The following is a 24,782-nucleotide window of genomic DNA, read 5'->3' on the forward strand; positions in this document are numbered from 1 at the left end:
TCACTAGAAACAAATAAGGGCTGGATCAGAGCCGCTACATTCAGACGGGCCACGTGAGACTCTGTAGTCAGCTAAGGACAGGACGAAAGCCTTTTGACTAGACAGGGCAATAAGAACCAGTGAAAATAATTCAAGTCCTTTAAAATTTGGGGGGACAAGTTATAATAATTCACAGTAAGATAGTAAGGTACAAATGGAGAAGAAGATTCACAGGGAAAGTGAGGATAAAAACCAATTGTAGGGGGGCGATGATGTGTTGGCATTGTAGTAGAGCGAGTAAAGCTACTTTTTTTTTTTTTTTGCTATACAGGCAGCCATCTGGGCACCAGTTCCTATTCTGGCTGCTATATAATTCCAACCAGCCCCCTGCTGATGGCCTGGGAAGAGTAGCAGAGGATGGCTCAAAGCCTTGGGTGCCTGTCACCCATGTGGGAGACTCAGATGAAGTTCCTGGCTCCTAGCTTCAGCCTGGCCCAGCCAGCTGGGGAGGGAATCAGCAAATTGAAGATTTCTTTCTCTTACTCTCTCTATAACTCTGACTTTCAAGTAAATAAACAAAGATTCTTTAAAAAAGAAATTGATGTAAGACTGCATTATGTTGTTAAAAAGACAAAGAGGATGAGTAGTCAAAAATAGTTGAAGGCATTGGAGCCTATTGGATCATGAACCAATAAAATATGAATTAACAGTAAAGTCAGAGCAAGCGGTTGGCTAGCTGAAGAGGATGTTGAATTGGTTTTCTTACAAGTTAATTTTTTTTAAAAGATGTATTTTATTTTTATTGGAAAGGCAGATATACAGAGAGGAGAGACAGAGAGGAAGATCTTCCGTCTGATGATTCACTCCCCAAGTGAGCGCAACGGCCTTTGCTATGCCAATCCGGAGCCAGGAGCCTCTTCCGGGTCTCCCACATGGGTGCAGAGTCCCAAAGCTTTGGGCTGTCCTCGACTGCTTTCCCAGGCTACAGGCAGGGAGCTGGAAGTGAAGTGGATCAGCCAGGACATGAACCAGCACCCATACAGGATGCTGGCACTTGAGTTAGATAGATGAACGTTGCGCCAGGTCCTACAAGTTAATTTTATATTGTAATAGTATGTGAATGTAAATACGAGTATATCCTTAAAAACTAAGAGAAGTGGTGAAAAGTGTATGTGAAAAAACAAAGAAAGTAGAGATTAAAGAACATGGATTGGAGGTAAATGATAGAGGCTTATAGGTGCAAAACATAAACTCTCACATCGTAAGGGGAAAGGATAAAATTGAAAAAATAATCACAGTTTTGGTTCATTATTTTTTTTTAAAGATTTATTTTATTTTCATTACAAAGTCAGATATACAGAGAGGAGGAGAGACAGAGAGGAAAATCTTACGTCTGATGATTCACTCCCGAAGTGAGTGCAACAGCCGGTACTGCGCTGATCCAAAGCCAGGATCCAGGAACCTCTTCCAGATTTCCTGCACGGGTGCAGGGTCCCAAAGCATTGGGCCTTCCTCGACTGCTTTCCCAGGCCACAGGCAGGGAGCTGGATGGGAAGTGGAGCTGCCGGATAAGAACTGGCGTCCATATGGGATCCTGGCGTGTTCAAGGTGAGGGCTTAAGCCACTAGGCCATTGCCGCTGGGCCCTGGTTCATTATATTTTAAGCTTAAACATTATTACATATTTCCATATCCATCTTGACAGAAGCAGCCTCTGGTAGCTGCTTTCTAATCATCATGTCTGGCATTCTCTTTTCACCTCTAAGCTTGTGTAGAAGTTTCTGTTTCAGCTTCATCTCTGTTTTGATGTTCAAGTTTCTGAAGAAGCCTAGGGCCCAGCAAACCAATGAGTAGACTTCCAATTGGGGCTGTGATGAGGATGGCCAAAAAGGCCACTGTCAACACATCCATTCCATAATCTTCTAACTGTTTGTCTCCAGCTGATCTTGCTGTGTCCAAAGCCACAGATCCTATTGCAGCCTATAAAAGTTTAGAGGTAAAGTAAAAAACTTGATATGGCATGCATATATAAAATAGTCAAATTGCTTGCTCATTTACTCAACCAAAGAAGTTCTGCTAGTCTTCTTCTAATGCATACTATAGGTATTTTTGATTATCTGGAAACTACCCCTGGGCCTTCATGGAGACAAACTGATGATTCAAATGGACCTGTTCTCACAGGGCAGGACCATATAAATACCAAGCAAACATATTTCTAACTGCAAGGAAAATACAGACTCACAATGTCAACTAAATAATGCAAGATGTTTCTATGTCCTAAATTTCTTGTGACTTAAGATGAACGTTAGTCATTGTCTCATTATTTTATCTTCAGGAATCTGAAATTAAGACAAAAAGATTAAGTGACACTTATTGGGAGATAATAAAGTTTTAAGTGAATATGTATTCTTTTTAAAGAACATTTATTTATTTTTATTGGAAAGGCAGGTTCACAGAAAAAAGGAGAGATAGAGAAATATCTTCCCTCTGTTGATTCACTCCCTAAGTTGCTGCAACAGCCAGAACTGAGCTGATCTCAAGTCAGGAGCCAGAAGCCTCTTCCAAGTTTCCCATGAGGGTGCAAGGTCCCAAGACTTTGGGCCATCCTCGACTGCTTTCTCAGGCCATAAGCAGGGAGGTGGATGGGAAGTGGAGCAACTGGAACACAAACTAGCATCGTATGGGATACTGGTGATTGGAAGTGGAGGATTAGCTATTTAAGCCATCATGTTGGGCTCACGAATCTGTATTCTTTTAGAGTCTAAATGGTCACATATAAAGTGGTGGGTACCTTTAAATCTTGAAGTTAACTTTTTGACATTTGGCTTTACCTGTGCTTCAGGAGTTGGTGAAATTTATATTTAAAGTAAAAGGGTGGGTGCTCAGTCTAGCTAATGGCATACTGGTACAGTGTTGTAGCACAGTAGATCAAGCTGCTTCTTGCAGTGGTGACATCCCATACGGGCATCAATTCGAGCTGGCTGCTCCGCTTCCCATCTCACTCCCTGATAATGTGTCTGGGAAAGCAGTACATGACCCAAGTGCTTTGATCCCTGCACCCATGTTGGGGAGATTCAAATGAAGTTCCAGGTTCCAGCTTCAGAGTGGCCCATCCCTGACCATTGCTGTCATTTGGGAAGTGAACCAGCAGATCTCTCTGTCTCTCTTTCCCTGTGTGTCTTAACTTCTCTGTAAGTCAACCTTTACAATAAATAAACTTTAAAAACAAAACAAAAACAAATAAGAGCTACCCATGGCCCATACTGGAATGCCTGGGTTTGATAGCTGGTTCTGACTTCCGACCTGCTGCTTTTTAATACAGACCCTGGAAGGCACAAGGCAACAGTGATGACTGAGGTAACGGGATTCCTGATTTCCATGGGAGACCTGCATTGAGTTCTGGGCTCCTGGCACTGGGATTGAGATAGGTGAGCTATTGCATTCATCTGTGCAGTACACCAGCACGTGGGCTCTCTCTCTACCTCTGCCACTCAAATAAGTCACTTGAAATGATATCTCTTGGACAATATGATAAAAAATTCTCATTGTAGAGGTGTATTAATCTGGTTATCCCCTTAGTTTACTAAGCAAAACACTGTGGCCTGTCACAGTGAAACAGAGAGGAAAATACCAAGGTACTCTGGGTGCAATGGTAGAGACTATTAGCTGCCATTAGTTATTTAAATGCCCTTTTTGCTTCTTTAATAAAGCTCCTGAGTTTTATCAGCACACTGAAGTCCAGAGATCCTCTGGTGGTCTCTTTTTTCCCCAGCACGCCCCTTTTTTCTTGACTCAAATACACAGGGAAATGGGGGAGATAAACAGTGCCTGTAATACCGCAAACAGCATAGACACTGTGATTGTACTTCCTTTCTCGCTTCCCACTGCGTGAGAGGTGAAGCCATCAGAGCTGGGGATGGAAGCTCCTGCTGAGACTGCTTTTCACCCTGCCAGCTCCGGAGTGCCTATGCTAGACTGCTGATGAGAGAGAAATAAAAATCTCTCTCACCTCATCTCTGTTTTTGGAGGTTCTGCATTATTGCTGATAACCTCCTGCCAAAGTGAATTCAACATTTTATGAACTTGTGATAAGTGTTTGTATGCATGCTAAATTGTGATTTAAAGTATACTTCTTAGAGCAGCTCATGGATAAAAAATTTTGAGCAACACTAATAGAAAGTTTATATGTGTGTGTATATGTATGTAAGGTGCTATCTTCCAAACTTCAACACTTAGAATCAAATCTTTACGTATAAGCTTTCATTATTATTTTGATATTTACTTAGTGACGTTATCAAACATGGAACTGAAAACACTGTAAGGTTTAAGTTATCCCATTTATTATATTTTATTTATTATCCTCAATACTCCTAGTCATTTCCCCAGATAGTTTTGAAAGTATGGTGCAATCATTTTCCAGAATAATGCTCAAGGCCACAGAAAATGTGGAATACAGCATAAACTTCACTCAACACCTCCCAAATTAACAACACCTAGTTTCTCATTTCATAAACCAAAAGTTTGCATATTTAGATAATTGCAAAATAACCAGAGATAGACCACTTCAATCTTGCTTGCTGCAATTTGCCTCAAAATACACAATACAATCAGGGGGAGCAAGTATTACCTTCGCAATGAGTCACAATCTATACGGTTCTAATTTAATCAGCAACTTCGGGTATCCTACTAAATGCACAGTGAATAACTTCATGCACCTACATGCAAGTGCTTTATCACTTGTTCACTGGTGTATACAGATTTTGGGTCAAGTGACAGACAGCTGCCTAGAGGTTCAGCTGGTTCCCTCAACCCCATATCCATGGGGATGTTTCAGTATGCTCTGTGGATGCCTGAAACCCAGGATGGTGCTATAGCTCAAAATATACCATGCTTTTTTCCTTACTAAGTTGAGAGTTGGGAGCTTTTTTACTTTTTAAAGAAAACACACTGTAGCTTTTTTTTTTTTTTTTTTTTTTTTTGGTCAGTGCCATTAACACTACCCTTGTACTTAAGAATCATTATCAAATGAAATAAGTGTTACTTGGACACAAACACTGCTGATTGAAACAGCTGATCTAGTAACAGAAGTAGGTGCTGTTAAATTCTCAAACTAATTTTTCAAGAAACAGATCCTTCTCTATTGTATGTAAGACTCTGCTCAAGCATAATTGTTTATTAATGGCACTGACATTGAAGCATTTTCAAATATTAAGATAAGTCATGGTAATTTGTTTTATTCTATTCTTGGAAGACACTGAAAAGCATCATCAACTCTCTCTTGGGGTGTTTCAGAGAGTGCTGGCAAAAAATGAAAGCTTCCTTCCTCCTATTAGTTCTTTCTAGTAAATCAGAAATTTATTGAATGGCTAGTTGTACCTGGTGTGCTAAAGAAATTTAAGCACCCCACTATATTTAAGGAACCTATATACACAACTTTATAGAATAGTTTAGCACACATTCTCTTTATAAATTCAATTTCAATGATCAGTAGTCATTAAATTTAAATAAGCTCTTCAATATTTTAAGGTTCACACAGGAGCAGCAGTTAAAGTGCTAAGCATTCCCATCCATAATTACCTGGACTGTGGCCTTCGGAAGCCATGCAAAAGAAATAAATAGCTTTTCTTTTATGTTAAAACCAGCAAAACACACCATCAGAAATGTGGCCAAAATTCGTATCAAAACTGCAAAGCCCAGGGTGGCAACACAAAGCCCTGTAAAAAAATACTCAACTTTTAGAAATAATTAAGAACTAGGAAAGAAACTACATCTCATGACACTCAAAATAGTATCAACAGAAATAATGACAAGATAAAAAATTAAAACATAAAAATTAGACAACAATTAAATATTTGAATTTTTACAAAGATCACTGCATGTTATCTCTTTTATGCTTTAAGGCAAGGACCACACTTTCTTCCACTTACCAGCAGTTTATTAAATGCGACAATGCATGACTAGTGTTAAGCTAAGTGTGAGGTGCACTAAAATGTAAACTGTACTGAAGAGAATTGGAACTGAAGTGGAAAAGGTGAGTAGGCAGAAGTCAAATGAAGTAAGGGGACTATATAAAATTTCTCACATCCTATTTTAATTTTAATAATATTACTTCTCATTGTGGTAAAATGTACAGAGCACTTAGCATCTTGGCCATTTGTAAGTTCAGTAGCATTAAGTATTTTCAGACTATTGTACAAACTGTCTCAGAACTGTTCCATTTGCGAAACAAAAATTCTGTTGACTATTGCACAACCACCACACACATCTCCCTACTGCTGTCCTGGAAACCACCACTTTACTCTCTGTCCCAGGGACTGCTTAAGATACCTCATCTAAGTGGACTCACACAGGGTCAGCCTTTTGGCAACTGGCCTCTTCTCATCAATTCTATGTCCTCAAGGCTCATTCATGTATATTGCAGCTCATGTCAGACTGGAATAAACATTATTTACTTCTTTATGATAAGAGATTAGAGACTACATTCTGAAGAGAAATATTTCTGAAGGGGGATATTTAAAGATGCAAGAGAGAAAGGGCACTGTGTGAGTATGGGATTCAGAAGGAGGTAACACACAGAAAGGTTTCTAGTAAAGATTGAAAAATACAATGCAAGGCAAGGAAGAAATAATGAAGGTATGCAGAAAATGAATTTAAGTGCAGTGCTTTAAATCAAGAGTTTTAATATAACATTTTTAATGTATAAAAAATAAGAGAAGGAATGAACACACAAATATTTTTATTCTGTGGATACCTATTACAGAACTAATTATTTTTACAATTCTGATCCTTCATCAGTAACAGACTTCATGAACATTCATATCCTTGGGATTTTTTTTAAGAACTGACTTCTCTGCATAGAGATACTGCATGGATAAGTATGTTGCTTTTCTTTACAAGGAACAATATTACAAGCACAGAATTTATTGTCTTACATTAAACAGAACTATTTTAAATCATTTCCTCTGAAATATTCAGATAATAATTAACTTTTTGTATTAAGGTGTCAGTGGGGGGGGCTACTGAACACACATGTACTAAGATATTTCAAGTGAATATAAAAAGAGTTGATCTTAGCAAAAATACCTCTTTGAAATTCTTACCAACAGTTCCTGGTTTAAGAGATGCTATGGATACTTCTGCTCCAATCAGTCCAAAAAGAAGGGGCTGAAAAATATCCCAGGCAACTGCCACAATCTTTTCAACGTCTTCCTAAAAAAACAAAAACCAAGCAAACAGCAAAACATACATGATTTTTAAAATAGATGGTATTACAACCCAAGCACCTTATTATATTAAAATTGGAGTCATTTGACTTAAAATGGCCTCCATATTACAGAGATTACCTGAAACAAAGCAAAAAATTCCCTGAAGATACATAATGCACATTAGTATATTAAGTATTGGTTGCAAATGACTGTTAATTATGAAGACTCTTTTGTGGTATGTTAATTATAAAGATTCTTGCATAGATATGTGCCTTATTATGCTGCAGATTAATCTACAACATGTAAGTACTACAGTTCATTGTACTTACCGGATGGTTTTTAAGTTGTTTCAAATTTTGTTTTATCATTACAAAAAAAAAGTTATCTCAAGTCATGCACAAAAATAAAATCCAGGAATAATAAATCACTGAGCCAGTCAGAAATTTTTTTTTGGTCCCTGGCTCCAACTGTTTTTGACAGAGCTGTGCCTGTTTCAGGATTTCTTTTTGACTGTGAGCACGAGGGCGCTAAGGAGATATTGCAAGCAAGAAGTGCTTCGCTTTCTGGTTTCTGGAGCTACCCCCAATGGGATCCTACAGCAAGCACTGGTGTCTTCAGGTTACCATCTCCAGTGTCACTCTCCTATAGTGCAAGGTGGTCAGCAGCACTTCCCCAGCACACACGAACTTTTTAACTCATACCACATGTTGTTCTTGTGCTGGAAGACTGACATGAAGGTTATAATAAAATCAGGATGTGTTACAGAAATAAAAAATATCACAAAACAAACAGTAAAAATTCACAGTTTTGTGGTATCAAACCTAATTATTTTTGCTATAAATTTTACCTTTTGTACTTCATAACTATTTGTATCTACTTCAGTAAGTTCTTGTGATTCATTTCTGGATCATCCATAAGAAATGATTTGAATTTTTGTAAACACCTGAGATTGCAAATGTTCTTTTCAACCCTGTTTTTTTGCTACATCTCAAAGGTAATGATGTTCTAGTTTTAATTGTAATTTCTCCAGAGCCACATGGGTCATTTATCAGTTTCTATAAGAAGCTTTTTAATTTTATTTTTATTTGCAACACACTGGTATTTTTGCAGCATGTTTGTTAAATCCATGTTGATGAAAATTCACTCTTTTTCTCCCTGTTGTGGTCTGTGTTCACTGGCTCTGTATTTAAGGGGTTGTATAACAGAAGTGTAGCAGAGACTGACATGTTCAGATGTGGAGAAAAAGTGCAGTATGTCTCTATGCACACAGACCAAAGACACGCCCAGTGAAACAGCTGAACTTGTCCTAAGAGTAGGATGTTGGACTCTCCAACATTGTCCATGCCCACAATGTTGGGAAACACTTCAATAACAGTAAAATGGACTTATGACTGTTCATGAAGGACCACCCATTGTAATACTAGAGAGGAAATCAATGTGAGGTGGGGAAAGGGAACTTGGGGAGGGGGACAGGAAATCCCAGTGCCTGTGGAACTGTATCATAAAATAATTAAAAAAAAAAAAGACAAAGATCCTCACAGAAAAATGGGCAATGAAAATGCAAAATAATTCACAAAAGGAAGACAAAAGGCAAGAAAACTCAAAATGCTGAAATATAGTCAGCAGAGAAACACAAAGTAAAATGAGAATCTTTTTGGGCAAGAAGCAATCACATTAGAAATACACTAAAATGTTTTAACAATATCAAGTATTTCTGAGATTGTGGTGAAATTCTAATTGGTGGGAGAGAAATGAACAATGCCTTTTTTATGGAAAATTTAGTAGGATCTTTTACACTGTCTAGGAATATGCATTGAACACAAATAAATGGAAATTAGCCAATTTCTATCACAAATATTAAGACAGCAAATATTAATAATCTTAAAATAGTAAAAATAAACTTATAAAATATGGACAAAGACTTTTGAATAAATTAGTTAATCATCATATGAAAAGATGATTACCTTCATTCAAATCAAACAGCACGTCAGATCAATTTCAATGTTATTTCAATATCTCTAAAAGGAAGATTTATATCATAGCACATTTGTAGTATTTTTTTTTTTCTTTCTTGGGGCATGTGCAAGAATAACTTCTCTTACAACTAACCATACCTTAGAGCTGGTGAATTAGTATGTAAGGATATTGTATTGAAGCACTGCTTGTTTTGGTAGAAAACTGGAAACAACAAAAATAGTGAAAATTATACAGTGCAATACTCTGCAGCTGTTAAAACAACAGAGAAGGCATCGTGGTAATGCACCTGTATTGGTAATGCACCTATATTGTATTTTAAGTAAAGACATCTCGTTATAAATTGGTATACAAGAGGGAAAATGATATGCAGGTGTGTATTGGGAGTATAGTTGTATATATAAAGAAAATAGATTTGAGTTAAAAATCGTGTCAATTTGATGTTAAGAAAGTATCTGGAAAGAAAAAACAATATGATTAGGACAGAGTCAAAAGGAGAAAAATTTTAAATAACATTTACCTTCTGGTTCCATCTCAGGCCTGCTAGGAATGCCATGACCAATGTACACAATCCTCCTGATCCAGGGAAACCAAAATACACACTGCTGAACACGGCGAAGACAGAGAATCCCAAAACAAGGAATGCTCTCTTCCACACAAGGTTCTCCTTTAGGGAGAAAAGGTGATTAGCTCCCTCATTTCAAATAATTGGTTCTTTTGATGCTTGACTTTTCCACATCGGGACTTAGTGGCAATACTATCTTTGTCCACAAATATGGCTGATTTCCTTAGTCGAAGCAGAGTAAGCACATGCACAAAGGTAGCCTTCCCTTTCAGGAGTGCCAGTTCTCTTCCTGCAGCTGTCAGCGCAGGAGCTCACAAAGCTCCCAGAAAGGCTTATTGATTGGTTTTGGTGCCAGACAGACCCAGCATAAAATTTTAGCTTTGATATGTCATTACAGAAACCTCTCCCAGCTCTGTCTTCTCAGCCCTGAAAGCATTACTAGTATGTTACAGAGATTGTGTTAAGATTAATGAAAGCCTCTATTAGTTTCAAGGGTTTGTGTTTACTGTTGCATTTGAGGCCCCTTGACTTTTCTTTCTAAATGCTTGAATACTTTAAGACACTCTAGACTTAGACTTGAGATGGTTTTTAAAAGTTTAAGACCTTGTATATCTTTCCTTTACTTTCCTTGTTCAATTTTTAATAACTTTTTGATCATATTAGAAAGCAGGGTTTTAAAAGTGCTTAGTTTGGGGCAACAAGATACTGTACTCTATGCAAGGCACATGCATGCATTGAAAGAAATAAGACTAGATTTGGTCTGTAATACTGCAATAAGGTGGAGCAATCCACCATGGGGGGAGGGCAAGATGAGGGGAAGGGGGAACATCAGAGCCTATGAAACGTTGTTATAAAATTAAATGCAATTAAAAAAAAAAAGAAAAAAAAGTGCTTAGTTTGGAGGCACGCAAGCTCTGGAAGAAGAGTTCCTTAGTTCATGCTCAGCTCCATTGCTTCCTAGCTACACAACCTAGTTCAAACTACTCACCCTGCCTAAGCCTCAATTTCCTCATCCTTTAAGTCGTTGTATTAATAGTATTCTCTGTATGGACGGCTAGGTGGATTACACTAGGAGCACTAGTTCAGCAGCTGCCAACAGAATGTTCAGTGATAAAGAACGTGTTCTGTGTCTGTACATGGAAATGTTTTCTGTTTGCTGTAGGCATTTGCAGCTGTGAACAGAGCTGCAGGAGGTGATAACGCATCTAAAGTACTTACCACATCATTTAGTACACAGTAACAAACAAGACACAGCCACCATATTTCTATTTTGATGCATAATTGAAATAATCCTTAGAACTTCAAGGCATTCATGAAATTTTCTTCAAAGTTTTTTTAGAGCATGATAGAAATTCAAATCACCACATACAATGATAATTGTATATGAAATGTTACTTCTTTTTTTTTAAAAAAGAGTTAATTAATGACTTTTATTTGAAAGGCAGATTTGCAGACCAAGAAGGAGAGACAGAGAGCCAGAGGAAGAGCTCTTTCATCTACTGGTTCACTCCGCAAATGGCTGCAACGGCCAGCCAGCTGGAGTGGGCCAATCCAAAGCCACGAGCATGGAGCTTCCCTTATGTGGGCACCATGGTCCAGGCACTTGGGCCACTTTTCACTACCCTCCCAGACACAACAGAACGGAGCTGGATCAGAAGTCCATTAGCTGAGACTTGAATGGGAACTCAAGTGGGATGATGGCACCGCAGGCAAAGGCTTAACTTGTTATGCCATTGTGCTGGCTCCTAATTTCCTTAATTAAGATTCTTCTTTAGTTACATCTCCAATTCTATTAAAAATGTTCTGAGTTCCCAAAATAATTCCAATATTATAGACAGAAGAGGTTTATGTATGCTTATCTACTCTAAGAGATGCAGAAACATGAAGGCAAACAAGCAAACTTTCATCTCCATTAAGAAATCACTGCGTAAATGAAGAATTTAGATCTTGAAGTGACTATTATAGTGAGATGATAAATTCATTTTATAGCATTAATAATTTAATATAATTTTAATACTAAGAGCTATTACATAATAGCCCATAAGAGCTATTACATATCCCAATTTATCCGAGTATTATAAAAATTTTAAAAACATATATTCTCATTTTTTGGAATTGATACTATTTGTCTTACAGTCAAATTTGAAGTATGTATAACATAAATTAGAGGAAAAATTCCAAGATTTCATTAAAATCTTATAGATTCAATCATCTTCCTAAATCTCATGAACATAACTGAGAAAGCAATTAACAATTCAAAAATGGGAACCATTTTCTCAAACACAGCCTTCACATCCAACTTGAGGAAATATTTCAGTGACATCTCAGAGCAAATTTGCATACAGAGTATTTCTTTTACCTGGTCACTGCTTGGAAAATATTGAATAAAAAATCCAAGAAGACATCCAGCTAATACACCAATTACCACTTCCAAAACTCCTCTGAGGACATTAAAAACTGTGGACCCTGAAAATACATTAAAAAAAAGCCTTAAGTAGAATATGCATAAACATATTTAAAAACAAAACAAAACAAAACAAAATAAAATCTTCCCAGGTAGTTTCAGCGTGCAGCAAAAGCTAAGACCTTTGGTTTAAAGGAATATGCCAGGAAAGCCATGAGACCATGAATTTGAATAGAGTTAAGATACAGCTGATTGATTTGACCTAACAGGAACAGGGTTTCTTCATTGGCTTCTGAACAAGAAAGTAATGTTATAAAAACTGTTTTGAGAAGATTACTTTACCAGAGACTGGCTAGAAGGTAAACTCTGGGACAATGGGAAGAGGAGTGTTTCTAGGTGCTCACAGCTAATCATAACATAGGAAAGGAACCCAGGGGCTTTCCTGGGGACCTAGAGGACATAACATTAGCAGATGTTGTGTTTCCACTGAGGAATCTTAAACTAGGCTTCAGCTACAATGATACAATGATACTTCTTGGATGACATAAAGTCAGAAGCTTTATTAATTTTAAACACAGACTAAGAGGTGAACTTTAACTTGTGCTATGTCAAAGAATAATAAAAGTATCAAACTGCTTCTCCACCTTTGGGCTAAGATCTAGCATAGCCTCTTTAATAAGTTCCTGTTTTTGAACCACTTCAAACAAGATGTCCATTTCAGACACTTATAAAATATCGCTAAGGCATCCATTAAAAGCACAAACGGTGACAGATGACAAAACAGGAGTGGTTCCTGCTTTAGAACCATGCTGTTCCTTTCACATGGACTACTCTGCATTTATCCCGATTGAGAACCCTATTCACCCTCTGTGTGAATTTCCAAGATTAAGCTTGCTCAGATCATTCCAGGCAGAAGCTGTTGTCCCCATTTAGAACTTCCCAACCTCAAATCCGCAGTCTGAGCTAAACTTGAGCCATCTAGAGAGAAAAGAAGGGAGTGAAGAACTTAAATTTATCTTTCTTATTTCTTTTTAAAAAAGATGTATTTTATTTTTATTGGAAAGGCAGATATACAGAGAGGAGAGACAGAGAGGAAGATCTTCTGTCTGATTATTCACACCCCAAGTGACCACAACAGCCAGTGCTGCGCTGATCTGAAGCCAGGAGCCTGGGGCTCTTCCAGGTCTCCTACGTGGGTGCAGGGTCCCAAGGCTACCGTGCCAGGCCCTGTCTTTCTTATTTCTAATTGGCATTAAGGTTACCAAGCAAATATTCCACAGTTCTTATGATTTTTAAAAATGGATTTATTCAGGGGGGCTGGCGCGGTAGCCTAGTAGCCAAAGTCCTTGCCTTGCACACGTCAGGATCCCATATGAGCATCTGTTCATGTCCCAGTGCCCTGATTCTCATCCTGTTCCCTGCTTGTGGCCTGGGAATGCAGTAGAGGATGGCCCAAAGCTTTGAGACCCCGTAGGAGACCTGGAAGAGGCTCCAGACTCCTGACTTTGGATCAGCTCAGAATCGGCTGTTGAGGCCACTTGGAGAGACAGTTGGTTAGCAGAAAATCTTCCTCTCTGTCTCTCCTTCTCTGTATGTCTGACTTTCCAGTAAAAATAAATAAATCTTTCAAAAAACAGATATATTCAGGGTCCAGTGCAATGGCTCAGTGACTAAATCCTCGTCTTGTGCAGGCTGGGATCCCATATGGGTGCTGGTTCATGTCTCGGCCGCTCCAGTTCCCATCCAGCTCCCTGCTGGTGGGCTGGGAATGCAGTAGAGGATGACCGAGAGCCTTGGGACCCTGCACTTGTGTGGGAGACCTGGAAGAAACTCCTGGCTTCTGACTTCAGATTGGCTCAGCTCTGACCATTGTGGCCACTTGGGGAGTGAACCAACAGATGAAAGATCTTTCTCTCTGTTTCCCCTTCTCTCTGTAAATATGCATTTCCAATAAAAATAAATACATTTAAAAAAATAAAAGGTTTATTTGAAAGTCATAGTTATGGTGAGAAAGAGAGAGGGAAAGTGAGCTCTTCCATCCATTAGTTTCATTTCCTAAATGCTGCTGAGCCAGGCCAATACCAGGAGCCCGAACTCTGTCTGGGTTTCCTACATGGGTAGCAGGTGCCAAGCACATGGGCCATTTCCCGCTGCCTTCCCAGGCGTGTCACCAGGGAGCTGGACCATGCATCAACATTCATGTGGGATACAAACTAGTGCTTACATGGGATGCTGACATCATAGGTGGTGTCTTGCTGGGTTACCATGGCTGCCCCATTTATACCATTTTATTATTATTATATTTTTAATGAGGAGATCTCCCAGTGTGTGGGACATCATAAGCCATGTGGTGCACCGTGTCCCCAAGGGAACACCCTGACAGTGGTCTTGGTTCACCAAGACCTCAAACTGGCCTGATCACTGGCCATATAGGCAAGAGTGGTGGACTACTCCTTAGACGAGCTGTGCTGGGACTTCCTTGATAAGCAACTAGAAGAAATCAGGTGCCTGCGGTCCATGTTACCTGCCAGCTTACCTGGTATACGTGACCCACAGCCCACCTGTCAGCCGTGAATGTTGTCCATGACCTGTGACATGACTGGAGGGTCCAGAGAAACAGACATGCCTTCCAGCCAATCCCAGCGCCGTTTTGGGGTCGGAGGACTGTCGGGAGATGTCCCTCTGCCTTCCCCCCTTTCTTAGTCTATATAAGTTTGTGCTTTACAGTAAGTGGTCATGCTTGATCAGACTGTCTCTGCTGGTTCGTGCTGAGGAACACTGCTGCTGCCTCATTTCCTCAGTGGTTTTGGAGACCTGCTGGTCAGGACACCCCTGAAAACTGGTGCCTGAACAGGGACCGGAAGATATCAGGCAAGCATGGATGAGGCCTCTCTCTTCCTAGTGAGAGGGGAAAGCTGCCCCTTTTGTTGGGGCCCCTCAATTTCTCTATCAGAGACTCCTCCTCGCAGCACCCATCAGCTGCTCTCTCCTCGCAGATACCGTGGTGCCAACCACACTTCCTGTGCTTTTATTATTTTCAATTGTGTCTCCAGGGTGCACCGGAAGAGCATGTTGTGAGCTGATAGGTTTACCTGTGAAAAAGGCCATGCCCAAGCATGTGTTGAAGCCAGTGATGGCCAGGATATCATCGAAGCTGCCAGCAGCCATGAGTAAAGTGGGGACGCCCTTTTCAACGCCATAGCCTCCTTTCTGCAACAGGAGCATGGAAGGCACCACAACAGCCGGGGAGACGGCACCTAGAACGAAACTAAGCATGCGGTACTTCAGCTGTTGCTTACAGCAGTTCGCTCATTCTTCTTTTTTTTTTTTTCAGAAATTATGATAACATCTACTCTTGTCAGGATTTAAATTTGTCCACTACAGTCTTTCAAATGGCAGAGAAGCAGCAAAGCAAGAACAGCTGCACACACACTATTTTTCAAAGCATAAGCATGGACAACTTGCTATGGAACTATTTATGTTGCCTAAAATATCTATTTATGGGTAATACAGAACGTTCTAATGGGATTGGTTCCCAGGAAGCTGCCATTTGCACAGCAAAATGCTCATGCTATGAAGTCTGCAAGCTTGTCAGAAATATACTAGATTGGAGCCCCATATTAGAGGCCATCTATCAAGACTTGACATGTAATATAACAGGTTTATTACGTGCCAAACACCATCCTGAGACTCTACATTCATGAACTAGTAAATTCACATGGCTCCTAACCATGGAGTGTGTTAGCAGGGGGAAACCCGAGGTAGGGGCTGACCACTGCTTCTGTGCTCCTCGTTCTCTGCGCGCACTTGGAAGTGAGACCCAGCATGTCTTCCCCAGGCATGGAATCAGATGTAGGCGAGACAGCATGACTTCCTCAAGAGTTTGAACTGTTATAATCACTGCAAAAGCACCTCAAAGAACACTGACTATTTTAAAGTCAGCCAGTGAGATGAGGTTAGATTATCTTCTGTTTCCTGCTGTCCTTAAGAAAATGGCAGTGTACCTTTTCTTGAGCGGAATCAGAGAAAACCCTAAACACCCTTGCACATTCTCACATGACAAAGAAAAAAAAAACCATTACCCCAGAATGAATCCCCACTGCCACGGCAAACCCATCAGGAAGTGGGCAAGAACAGCAGCCGTGCAAGCCTCCACTAGACAGGGACCCAGCGAGAGTCTTACACAAACACCTTTCAGCTTCTTCAGGGCCTGAAACAGAAAGGGAAACATGCTGACACAATCCCCTGCAGGCAGGCATGCAGATGTGCTTGCTGAGGCTTTCTCTCCAGTATTCAGGTCACATCTGGGTCATGTGAGTTTCCCAGGCACTGGGTTCTACTTAACAAGCATCAACATCCTAGAGGAGTTGTGGAGTGAGTTTACTTAGTCCTCATAGCAATCCTGTGAGATAGGTAATATTTCTGGTTTTTTTTTCTAGATACACTCATCTAAAAGCTATACATTTAAGTCATTTGCCTAACATTATGGAACTGGTGAGTGGTTGGGCCAAATGTAAAAGCAGATTGGCTGCTTTCATGGTCTGTGCTCATAATCCTCATTCTAGATGAGTTGTTCTCTGAGGACTGATTTGCTTATACTCTGTAAGCCCGGGGTCAGGCTAGAGACGAGAACCTTGCTCCTCAAGAACACTCATTCTTGCGTTCGAAAACAGTTGCAGGACCAGTGCTCTACCGCAGCAGGATCTGCTCCTGCCAGCAATGCCAGCGCCCCACGCAGGCACTGGTTTGACTCCCGAAGGCTCTACTGCTGATCCAACTTCCTGCAAACACACCTGGAGAAAACAGTACAGAATGGGTCCCCTCTGTTGACGTGAAGGCCCAGGATGGAGCTTCTGGCTCCCAGCTTTGGCCTGGCCCAGTCCTGGCTGCTGTGGACATTGAGAGTCGTAAGCCAGGGATCGAAGGTCTCTTGTCTTTCTGTGTGTCTCTCTCTGTGGCTTTCTTTCAATATTAGCAAATTACTCTTAAAAAAAAAAAAACCCCCATACGAGAAAAAGCAATGAAAAAGAATTCCTGGGATTTGTTCCATGCATTGGGCAGTTTACTAAGCCAGCTAGCCCTAAATAATTGCATAAGGATTTGTATGCCTAAAACATGCTTTATTTCCTACTGCTAGTCTCTGTAACTAGCACAGATCTCTCAGGGAAAGTGAACGTTTTACTCTCTGCTGTCCTCATACACAGTGATCCAACCTTTCTCCAAGAATCCGTGTGGAAATACCTCCTGGTTCCTCTGAAGCACAAGGCCTTCCCTGCATGAACTAAGTCTACTCTTTGCTTACAATATTAAGCGAAGTGTTCACAACCGTTTCCTGGAGGACCCAAATCCTCAATCTATAAGCAACAGCTTACACTCCATACCTTTGAATCCAGACCCAGGCCAGCACGAACCAGTATGATAGATAGGGCTATGCTTCTCAAAGAGGAAGACCACTTGTGTTGGATCTGCACATTGTCACTAACATCTGGGATATTTCTGATGAGAAATCCGGCAAGCAGCATGCCTGAATGAAAAAGTTAAACTTTTACAAATACAAGAAATAATATAATAAATTGGAGGAATGAAGAAAAACCTTAAATGTATCAACACCCCCCACCCCCAACACGTCATGAACTTAAAAGATAGAAAGAAGCATTTGGATGGAGTCTGGTTAAATTCTACACACAAATTATTTCACATGATGCTGGCTTAGCCATCCCTTCGCAAGCAATAGTCCCTAAAATTACCTGCTGTGATCAATTACCTAAAATATCAATAAATGATTATATTTAATGATTGGAAAGCTTTTAAAAAGTGCAATACCCAAGCCAATTTCCATACAAATTAATTCAGAGTCTCCCGGGTAGGACCTGGGCCATCTCCTTTTTGAAACATCCTTTTTTATAACATGCAGTTATAATGACCTTGCCCTTTGAACAGTGCCTCAGTTCTACCAGCAGAGTAGCAAGAAGCCATTGCAAATATACAAATAGATGAACATGAGTTTCTTCAGAAAAAGAGGTGTTCTGTCAGCTTTGTAACATAGCATACAAGCAATCCATTTTAATAATAATGTAATAATCCCAACAAAAAAAGCATCCATGAAAAATAATATGAGCTACACAAAATATGAAATATTTTTACTTAAAATAAAAACATATAATGAGAACAGTAGAGTAAGATGTAAATAATTTTACTTCTTTTTATATTTAGCTTCCACTGCTAACCATAAATTCAAAAACAACTAAATTTGGTCTATTGTCCACACTAAAATAAGCCAATAGAAAAAAATGTGTGTTACAGTGCAAGTTAATAAATGCATATAACTATACAGAGATATTATTAGCTTTTGAATAAAACTGAGTAATATTTTAGAAGTAGAACATAAAATACCCTTGTGATACACTAAAATTATGTAGTGCTGAATTTTAAAAAAATGTATTTATTTTTATTTGAAATGCAGATTTGCAGAGAGAAAGGGAGAGAGAGAGAGAGAGATCTCCCAAACTCCCATCCACTGGTTCACTCTCCAATCAGCTGCAATTGCCAGAGTTGAGCTGAGCTGAAGCCAAGAGTAAGAAGCTTCTTCCAGGTCTCCTACATAGGTACAAGGGTCCAAGGACTTGAGCCATCTCTGGCTGCTTTCCCTGGCTATAAGCAGAGAGCTCGGTTATAAGTGGATTAGCCAAGACATGAATCAGCACCTGTATGCAACGCCATCACCGCAGATAGAAGATTAGTCTGACATGCTACCTTGTCAGCTCCATAAGGTAGAATTTTAGAAGAAACCTTAGATGTGGTGTTTCAGGCTAATCCTCCACCTTGTACAGGCAGTTCTCACTGTATTGTTTAGGCAATTCTCACTGCCTCTGGAAACACTATTTTTGGCAACGTGTTTTATATTTTAGAAATGCTCCATGTTGAGCTGGTAAATGCTTATCAAATGGCCCTCCAAAAATAGGCATTTTCTATATGTACATATGTTTACTGTAAAATTCACTGATACAGAGAATGTGCAGATTACATTGATACAGAGATTACAGATTTGTATATAACAATTTGTAAAGTCTATGCCCAGGAGAAACTATTGTTGCAGTTCAATCAGGATTCCATGGACCTCAAATAAATGTCTTATAGCTTTGCAATTAGGTAAAGAAGCCACTCACATCTCTGATGAGTGAGTGTAGTGTCACCATGAAGGTGGGATGATATTCTGTTTATGTCTTTGTCACTGATCTGGGTTTCTTATAACAAGCCCTGTTGGCAGTATTTCTATGTTACATAGAAACTTCCACTATGGTCAACTGTGAGTTCCCAACAAGGGTTGGAAACAGAGGGGAAGGGGCACACAATTATATACTATTCCATAAATTCAGCAGCATAGATAGATCAAGAAAATGTGGTAAAATAATTAAGAAGTTACCAGTTCTGAGTTGTGATTGCTCTTGTTACTTAATTGCAAATATACATGTGTATATACACACATGTATAATATATATATGGCTACAATGTGTGTATATGTGTATATATATGTATGTATGTGTGCATATATATGTATATATAAATATGTGTAATATATACACACATATACGTGTAGACATACATATTAAAATATGAAATGTATAAATATATAAAATATAAAAATACATATATACACACATATATAAAATTTTCATATTTAACAATTAGTTCACAAAACTTAAAATCCAACAAGTAGCTTTAACCTCAGCATAGTAAATATGGACTTTTCTGAGTCCTTTGTTCTTCAAAGCTATCCAAATCCAAATCATTCTATAAAATAAATATGAATCACGCTTAAAGAAATAAGAGGTGTTTAGTACGTACCAAGAAGAGGGGGTAGTGGAGGCAGTGTAGGTAATTTGATGAGACTGAAGAGTTTTCCTCCAATGACTGCACAATAGAACAGGATTAAAATTCCAAACAGGTTTCCTCCAGGCAGGCATTCACTGCCTGTAATGGACCAGACCACAGCCCACAGCAGAACAATGATGCTCACTGAAATAAACCAGAACAGCCTGGTTTTATCAATATGTTCTCATTTGAAGAGTTGACAAAATCTAAAATACATTTTAAAATCAACATTGGATACATATACAAATATTTACAACCATGCATTAATTTGGTAGGACATCAGAAGTAACAACTGAGTGATTACGCAACCAAGAAATAGGATCCTTCCAGTACCTTCAAATGTATATCCATGCTCTTCCAATCATATTCCCTGCATTCCTCACTTTGCTAGAAGAAACCACCATCTTGATTTTTTATTATTCCCAAAGTGTTATTTCAAAAATAATCTTAGCATAAGTACATTAGCATAAGCTAATGTTATACAAGTGTTATGTTTACATTTCTCATAGGACCATAAAGTTACCCAAATTCTAATCAAGCCAGCATTTTAGTGCTGCCTTAATTGAATATTAATTTTGTATCATCAACGCTTGTTTAGAATCACCCACTTACTTTTTGTTGTCATTCATTATGAAACCTCAAACCTTTCATCTGAGACCCTGATTCTACTATCTGAAGTATTTCCTTTCTCAAGGACACTTCTATTAGAATATAAATAACTGTGTTTACTTTTGCTTTCCAAATAGCTTTGTCTTCACTTGTTATTGCTTAATGCCATAAAAATATTAAAGTGCCAGGAAAACAGATGGACAAAAATGCAAATTCCATGTTACATTGTCACAAATTCCTACTTACCACTGCAAACAAGCAAATCTGTGGTGTAGAAACACAATGTATCAAAGCCATTATATTTCTCATGAGGATTTGCTGCAGTAAATTCTTTTACTGCCTCAAAGTATCCCTATTCTCATTCTTAAAAGATAGTTTTCCTGGGTGTACCTCAGGTTTACCTCAAATTCTAGTTTGAGATTTCTTATCCCTCAGTTCCTTGAAAATTATTCTTTGGTTTCTGGTTTTCTTGTATTAATGAACTCCTTTTCTGTGACTGCTTTAAGACCTCTTTTTTAGTTTTAGAATGGCATATTTAGGGTGGCTTCCTTGTGGTTTGCGTAAGATTTATGTTGATGGCCTCCATTCTTACGGCCTGGGAAAGCGATGAGGGTGATCCAAGGCCTTAGGCCCCTACGCCCACGTGAAGAGCAAGGAGTGCCTGGCTATTGCTTTGGACTGGCCCAATCAGCTGTTTTGGTCATCTGGGGAGTAAGGCAATGCATAGAAGATCTCTCTCTCTCTGTCTCTCTCATTCTCTAACTCTGCCTTTGCAATAAAAAAAAAATAAATCTTTAAAAACAAACATTCATAAAGTTATTCTAAGTTGTATTTATGTCAGTAATTTATTTTCTATCTATGATTTTGGAAAATCATGTTTTTACATCTAAGATTTACGTGTTAAGAATGCATCCATGTAAGAATAGGCACAGGAAGAAATAAAGGATAAAAGGAATCTTGTAAACCTAAGGAACAGAATTAACTTTAGAAAAACAAGTGGAAAAATTACTTATTGTGAATGAAATAATTTTTTCAGGCAGTTTTATAAAACAAGGATCATAAATGTTTAAAAAACAGATCTCAGAATCCCACCATTCATTTTATCCTTTCCTTACATCAACCTATCTCCTTTGTTTTAAACCCATTTTTATTGGAAAGGCAGATTTACAGAAAGAAGGAGAGACAGAGAGAAAGATCTTCCATCCATTGGTTCATTCCCTAAGTAGATGCAATGACCAGAGCTGAGTTGATCTGAAGCCAGGAGCTTTTCCCAGGTCTCTCTCGTGGGTGCAGGGTGCCAAGGCTTTGGGTTATCCTTAACTGCTTTCCCAGGACACAAGCAGGAACTGGGATGGGAAGTAGAGCAGCGGGGATACTACGAACCAGTGTCCATATGAAATTTCAGCACATGCAAGTTGAGACCACTGAGCCATCACACCAGGCCTGATTTGTATTATTTTATTATAAATATTTTAACTAGAAATGTGCCATATTTTGATGGGAGAAGTTTTTTAAAAATAACATAAAGGACAGAAAAGCATTATATTATCAGTAACTTTATCAGTGCATATTTTGGAACATGATGCTCTCTAGATACTGATTTCATTTTCTCCAAATAAAGATGAATTTCATTAAGATATATCTAGAGCCTAAAGCACCACATAGACATATTATATTTGGCTTTCACTGCCTCAGATAAAAATGACAAAAACCGAATTTCATAGTTCACAAATGAAAGTATAATTAAGACTAAGTTATATTTTTCAGTATCTATAACATAACAAAAATACTTCAAAAAAGTTTGTGGAAATGGAATGAAAATTTATCTTTTTTGATTCCAAAAACTTGAAATCCATTCATGTGAAATGGATTCACAAATTGAATAGGAAAATGCATTATGAAAAGAAATATGTGAACTAAAAAAAAACACTTTTTGCACGAAGATAAACTAATCTTTTCATTCCTTTTTCCGTGAGCTTTTTGAGGTACCCTCCTATGGGAGGCCAGATACTGATTTCAGTGACATTGTCATTCCTCAATATAAATTGGTATTTTGTCTTCAGTTTTGTCAGTTTAGACAATTCTTCAACCCCTTTGCTACAGTTCCAATATCACTTTGGATGCTGGACGCCCCTCAGAGGCTCCTGTGCTAAAGATTCAAGTCTTTTCAATGTTCCTAAGAGGGTGGAACTTAATCTGCTTTAGTATTAAGGAATGAAGTCTTTGTTTAGGTTGTTAGGGTAGGGCTCCATCCTAGTGACATTAAGGGAAGAGACAGACACATATGTGATGCTCCAAGCCGCTTGGAGACTCTTAGCAAGAACAGCCACGGCAGACACCAACGCAATGGGTGCCTCATCTTAGGCTTGCTTCTGCAAAGCTATAAGCTAAATCAGCCTCTTCTATAACATTCAGCTGCCGCAGGTACTTCACTACAATGATGCAAAGCCGGCTGATACACCCTTTTTCCTAATACACTGCACGTTCTCCACCATACCCTGCTTACACATTTCCTTTCTGAGCAACAAGCAGCATTACTGCAGCAGAACACCAATTTACTCATCAAACTAATCACAGAATCACATTTGGTTAACTCCCCAAACCAAATCCATTCTTAGAAGACATAAATATCCCAATCCTAACAATACTCAAAATAGTGCTGGCATAAACTACCAAAGAAAAGTTGTCAAAATATTTCAGGTTGTAAGCCGCAGCCCCTTCAACAGTAGTTCCAAGCCACATTTATGTATTTCCTATTTAGAAATGATTTCTCAAAAAATTCTTTTTGGACCCTAACTGGAGCTCTACCATGACACTATGAAGCTCCTAAAACAAACAAACAAACAAAACGAAACAAAAAAGCCCAAGGTCTTTTCTCTCTTTCCCTCCTCCTTCTGCCTTGGGGCTCTTGCAGGCCTGGACTGCAGGGGGGCTCTTTCAGCCTGGGCCTTTGTGTGGGACCGTGACACTCAGCACTGTGTACTGTCCCACCTTTCTGTGGGAGAAAAATTAAAAATGGACTTCTTTCGTCTTTCCAACCATGTTATTTGGAATATCCCGTTCTGGCTTCCACTTTTACCTTCTCTTTCTGAATACACCCTTATCATGTACATACCATTTGTTACCGCTTTGACAAGTAAACCACGTGGAGGGCAAGCCAGTATTTCTCTCAGTCTTTGCAAGCCATTTTTCTCAGTTGGTGTTTCCTGTAGCTTTTTTTCATCACTATTCAATAGGATGCTTCCTTCTGTTGGTTCATTTCCTTTGAAGTTCACAACTGCCTCCTCCTGTATTTAAAATCATTTATTTATTTACTAGAAACACACACACACATACACACAGGGGAGTAAGAGGGTGAGCGCTCCAATGGCTAGCATCTGTTGATTCACTCCCCAGGTGTCCACAGTGACCAATCTGGCTCTTGCATGGGGTAGCAGAGCCGTCACTGCTGCCTCCTGGGGTCTGCGCTGGCAGGAATCTGGACGTAGGAGCCAGAGCTGAGTTCTGAATGCAGGCGCTAAGGAGGGCATCTTTACTGGTAACTTAACTGCTAGGTTAAGCACCTTTCCTTAAAGCAGGCTTTTCTTTGTTTTTAATTGTATATTGCTATACATTTTTATTTATTTTTAAAATATTTACTTATTTTTATTGGAAAGGCAGATATACAGAGAGGAGAAGAGACAGAGAGGAAGATCTTCCGTCCAATGATTTACTTCCCAAGCAGCTGTCATGGTTTGAGCTTAGCCGATCCGAAGCCAGGAGCCTGGAGCCTCTTCCGAGTCTCTCACATGGGTACAGGGTCCCAAGGTTTTGGGCTGTCCTCTACTGCTGGAGCTGGGTGGGAAGTGGGGCCACTGGGACACGAACCGGTGCCCGTATAGGATCCTGGCGCACACACAACGTGAGGACTTAAGCCACTAGGCTACAGCACCAGGTCCTCTACACATTTTAAAGTTACCAGTTCATCATATTTCAAATCGAATCTCCATCATTAGAATCAAAGACAAAACTTTATAAGGAAAGCATACCACCTTAACCTCTAGTTAGTTCATTTAGTATTTGGAACAAGGACTGAGGAGAATTTAGCAGTGAGATACTATTTTTAGTGCAATAAGTGTTTAATCCACATAAAATTCCATATTGGCTTTATAATACTAGGTTGAAAAAAATCAACA

At 39.1% G+C, this 24,782-nt stretch overlaps 1 protein-coding gene across 1 annotated transcript; it reads right to left on the reverse strand.

Annotated features, from left to right (window-relative positions):
- Positions 1-1,631: 1,631 nt before the first annotated feature.
- On the reverse strand, positions 1,632-23,888 carry LOC121147138 (sodium/hydrogen exchanger 9B2). The gene is made up of 10 exons (XM_040966893.1): positions 23,723-23,888; positions 19,972-20,142; positions 17,508-17,650; positions 16,209-16,336; positions 15,219-15,394; positions 12,082-12,188; positions 9,678-9,824; positions 7,079-7,187; positions 5,556-5,692; positions 1,632-1,958 (listed from the first exon to the last, which is right to left on the reverse strand). Exons 3-10 carry the CDS (start codon positions 17,646-17,648, stop codon positions 1,740-1,742), a joined length of 1,164 nt encoding a protein of 387 aa, XP_040822827.1. The 5' UTR covers positions 17,649-17,650; positions 19,972-20,142; positions 23,723-23,888; the 3' UTR covers positions 1,632-1,739.
- Positions 23,889-24,782: the final 894 nt, after the last annotated feature.

This window comes from Ochotona curzoniae, unplaced genomic scaffold, assembly GCF_017591425.1.
Source record: "Ochotona curzoniae isolate NIBS_2020 unplaced genomic scaffold, NIBS_Ocur_1.0 scaffold_4506, whole genome shotgun sequence".
In the NCBI taxonomy this organism is placed as follows: domain Eukaryota; kingdom Metazoa; phylum Chordata; class Mammalia; order Lagomorpha; family Ochotonidae; genus Ochotona; species Ochotona curzoniae.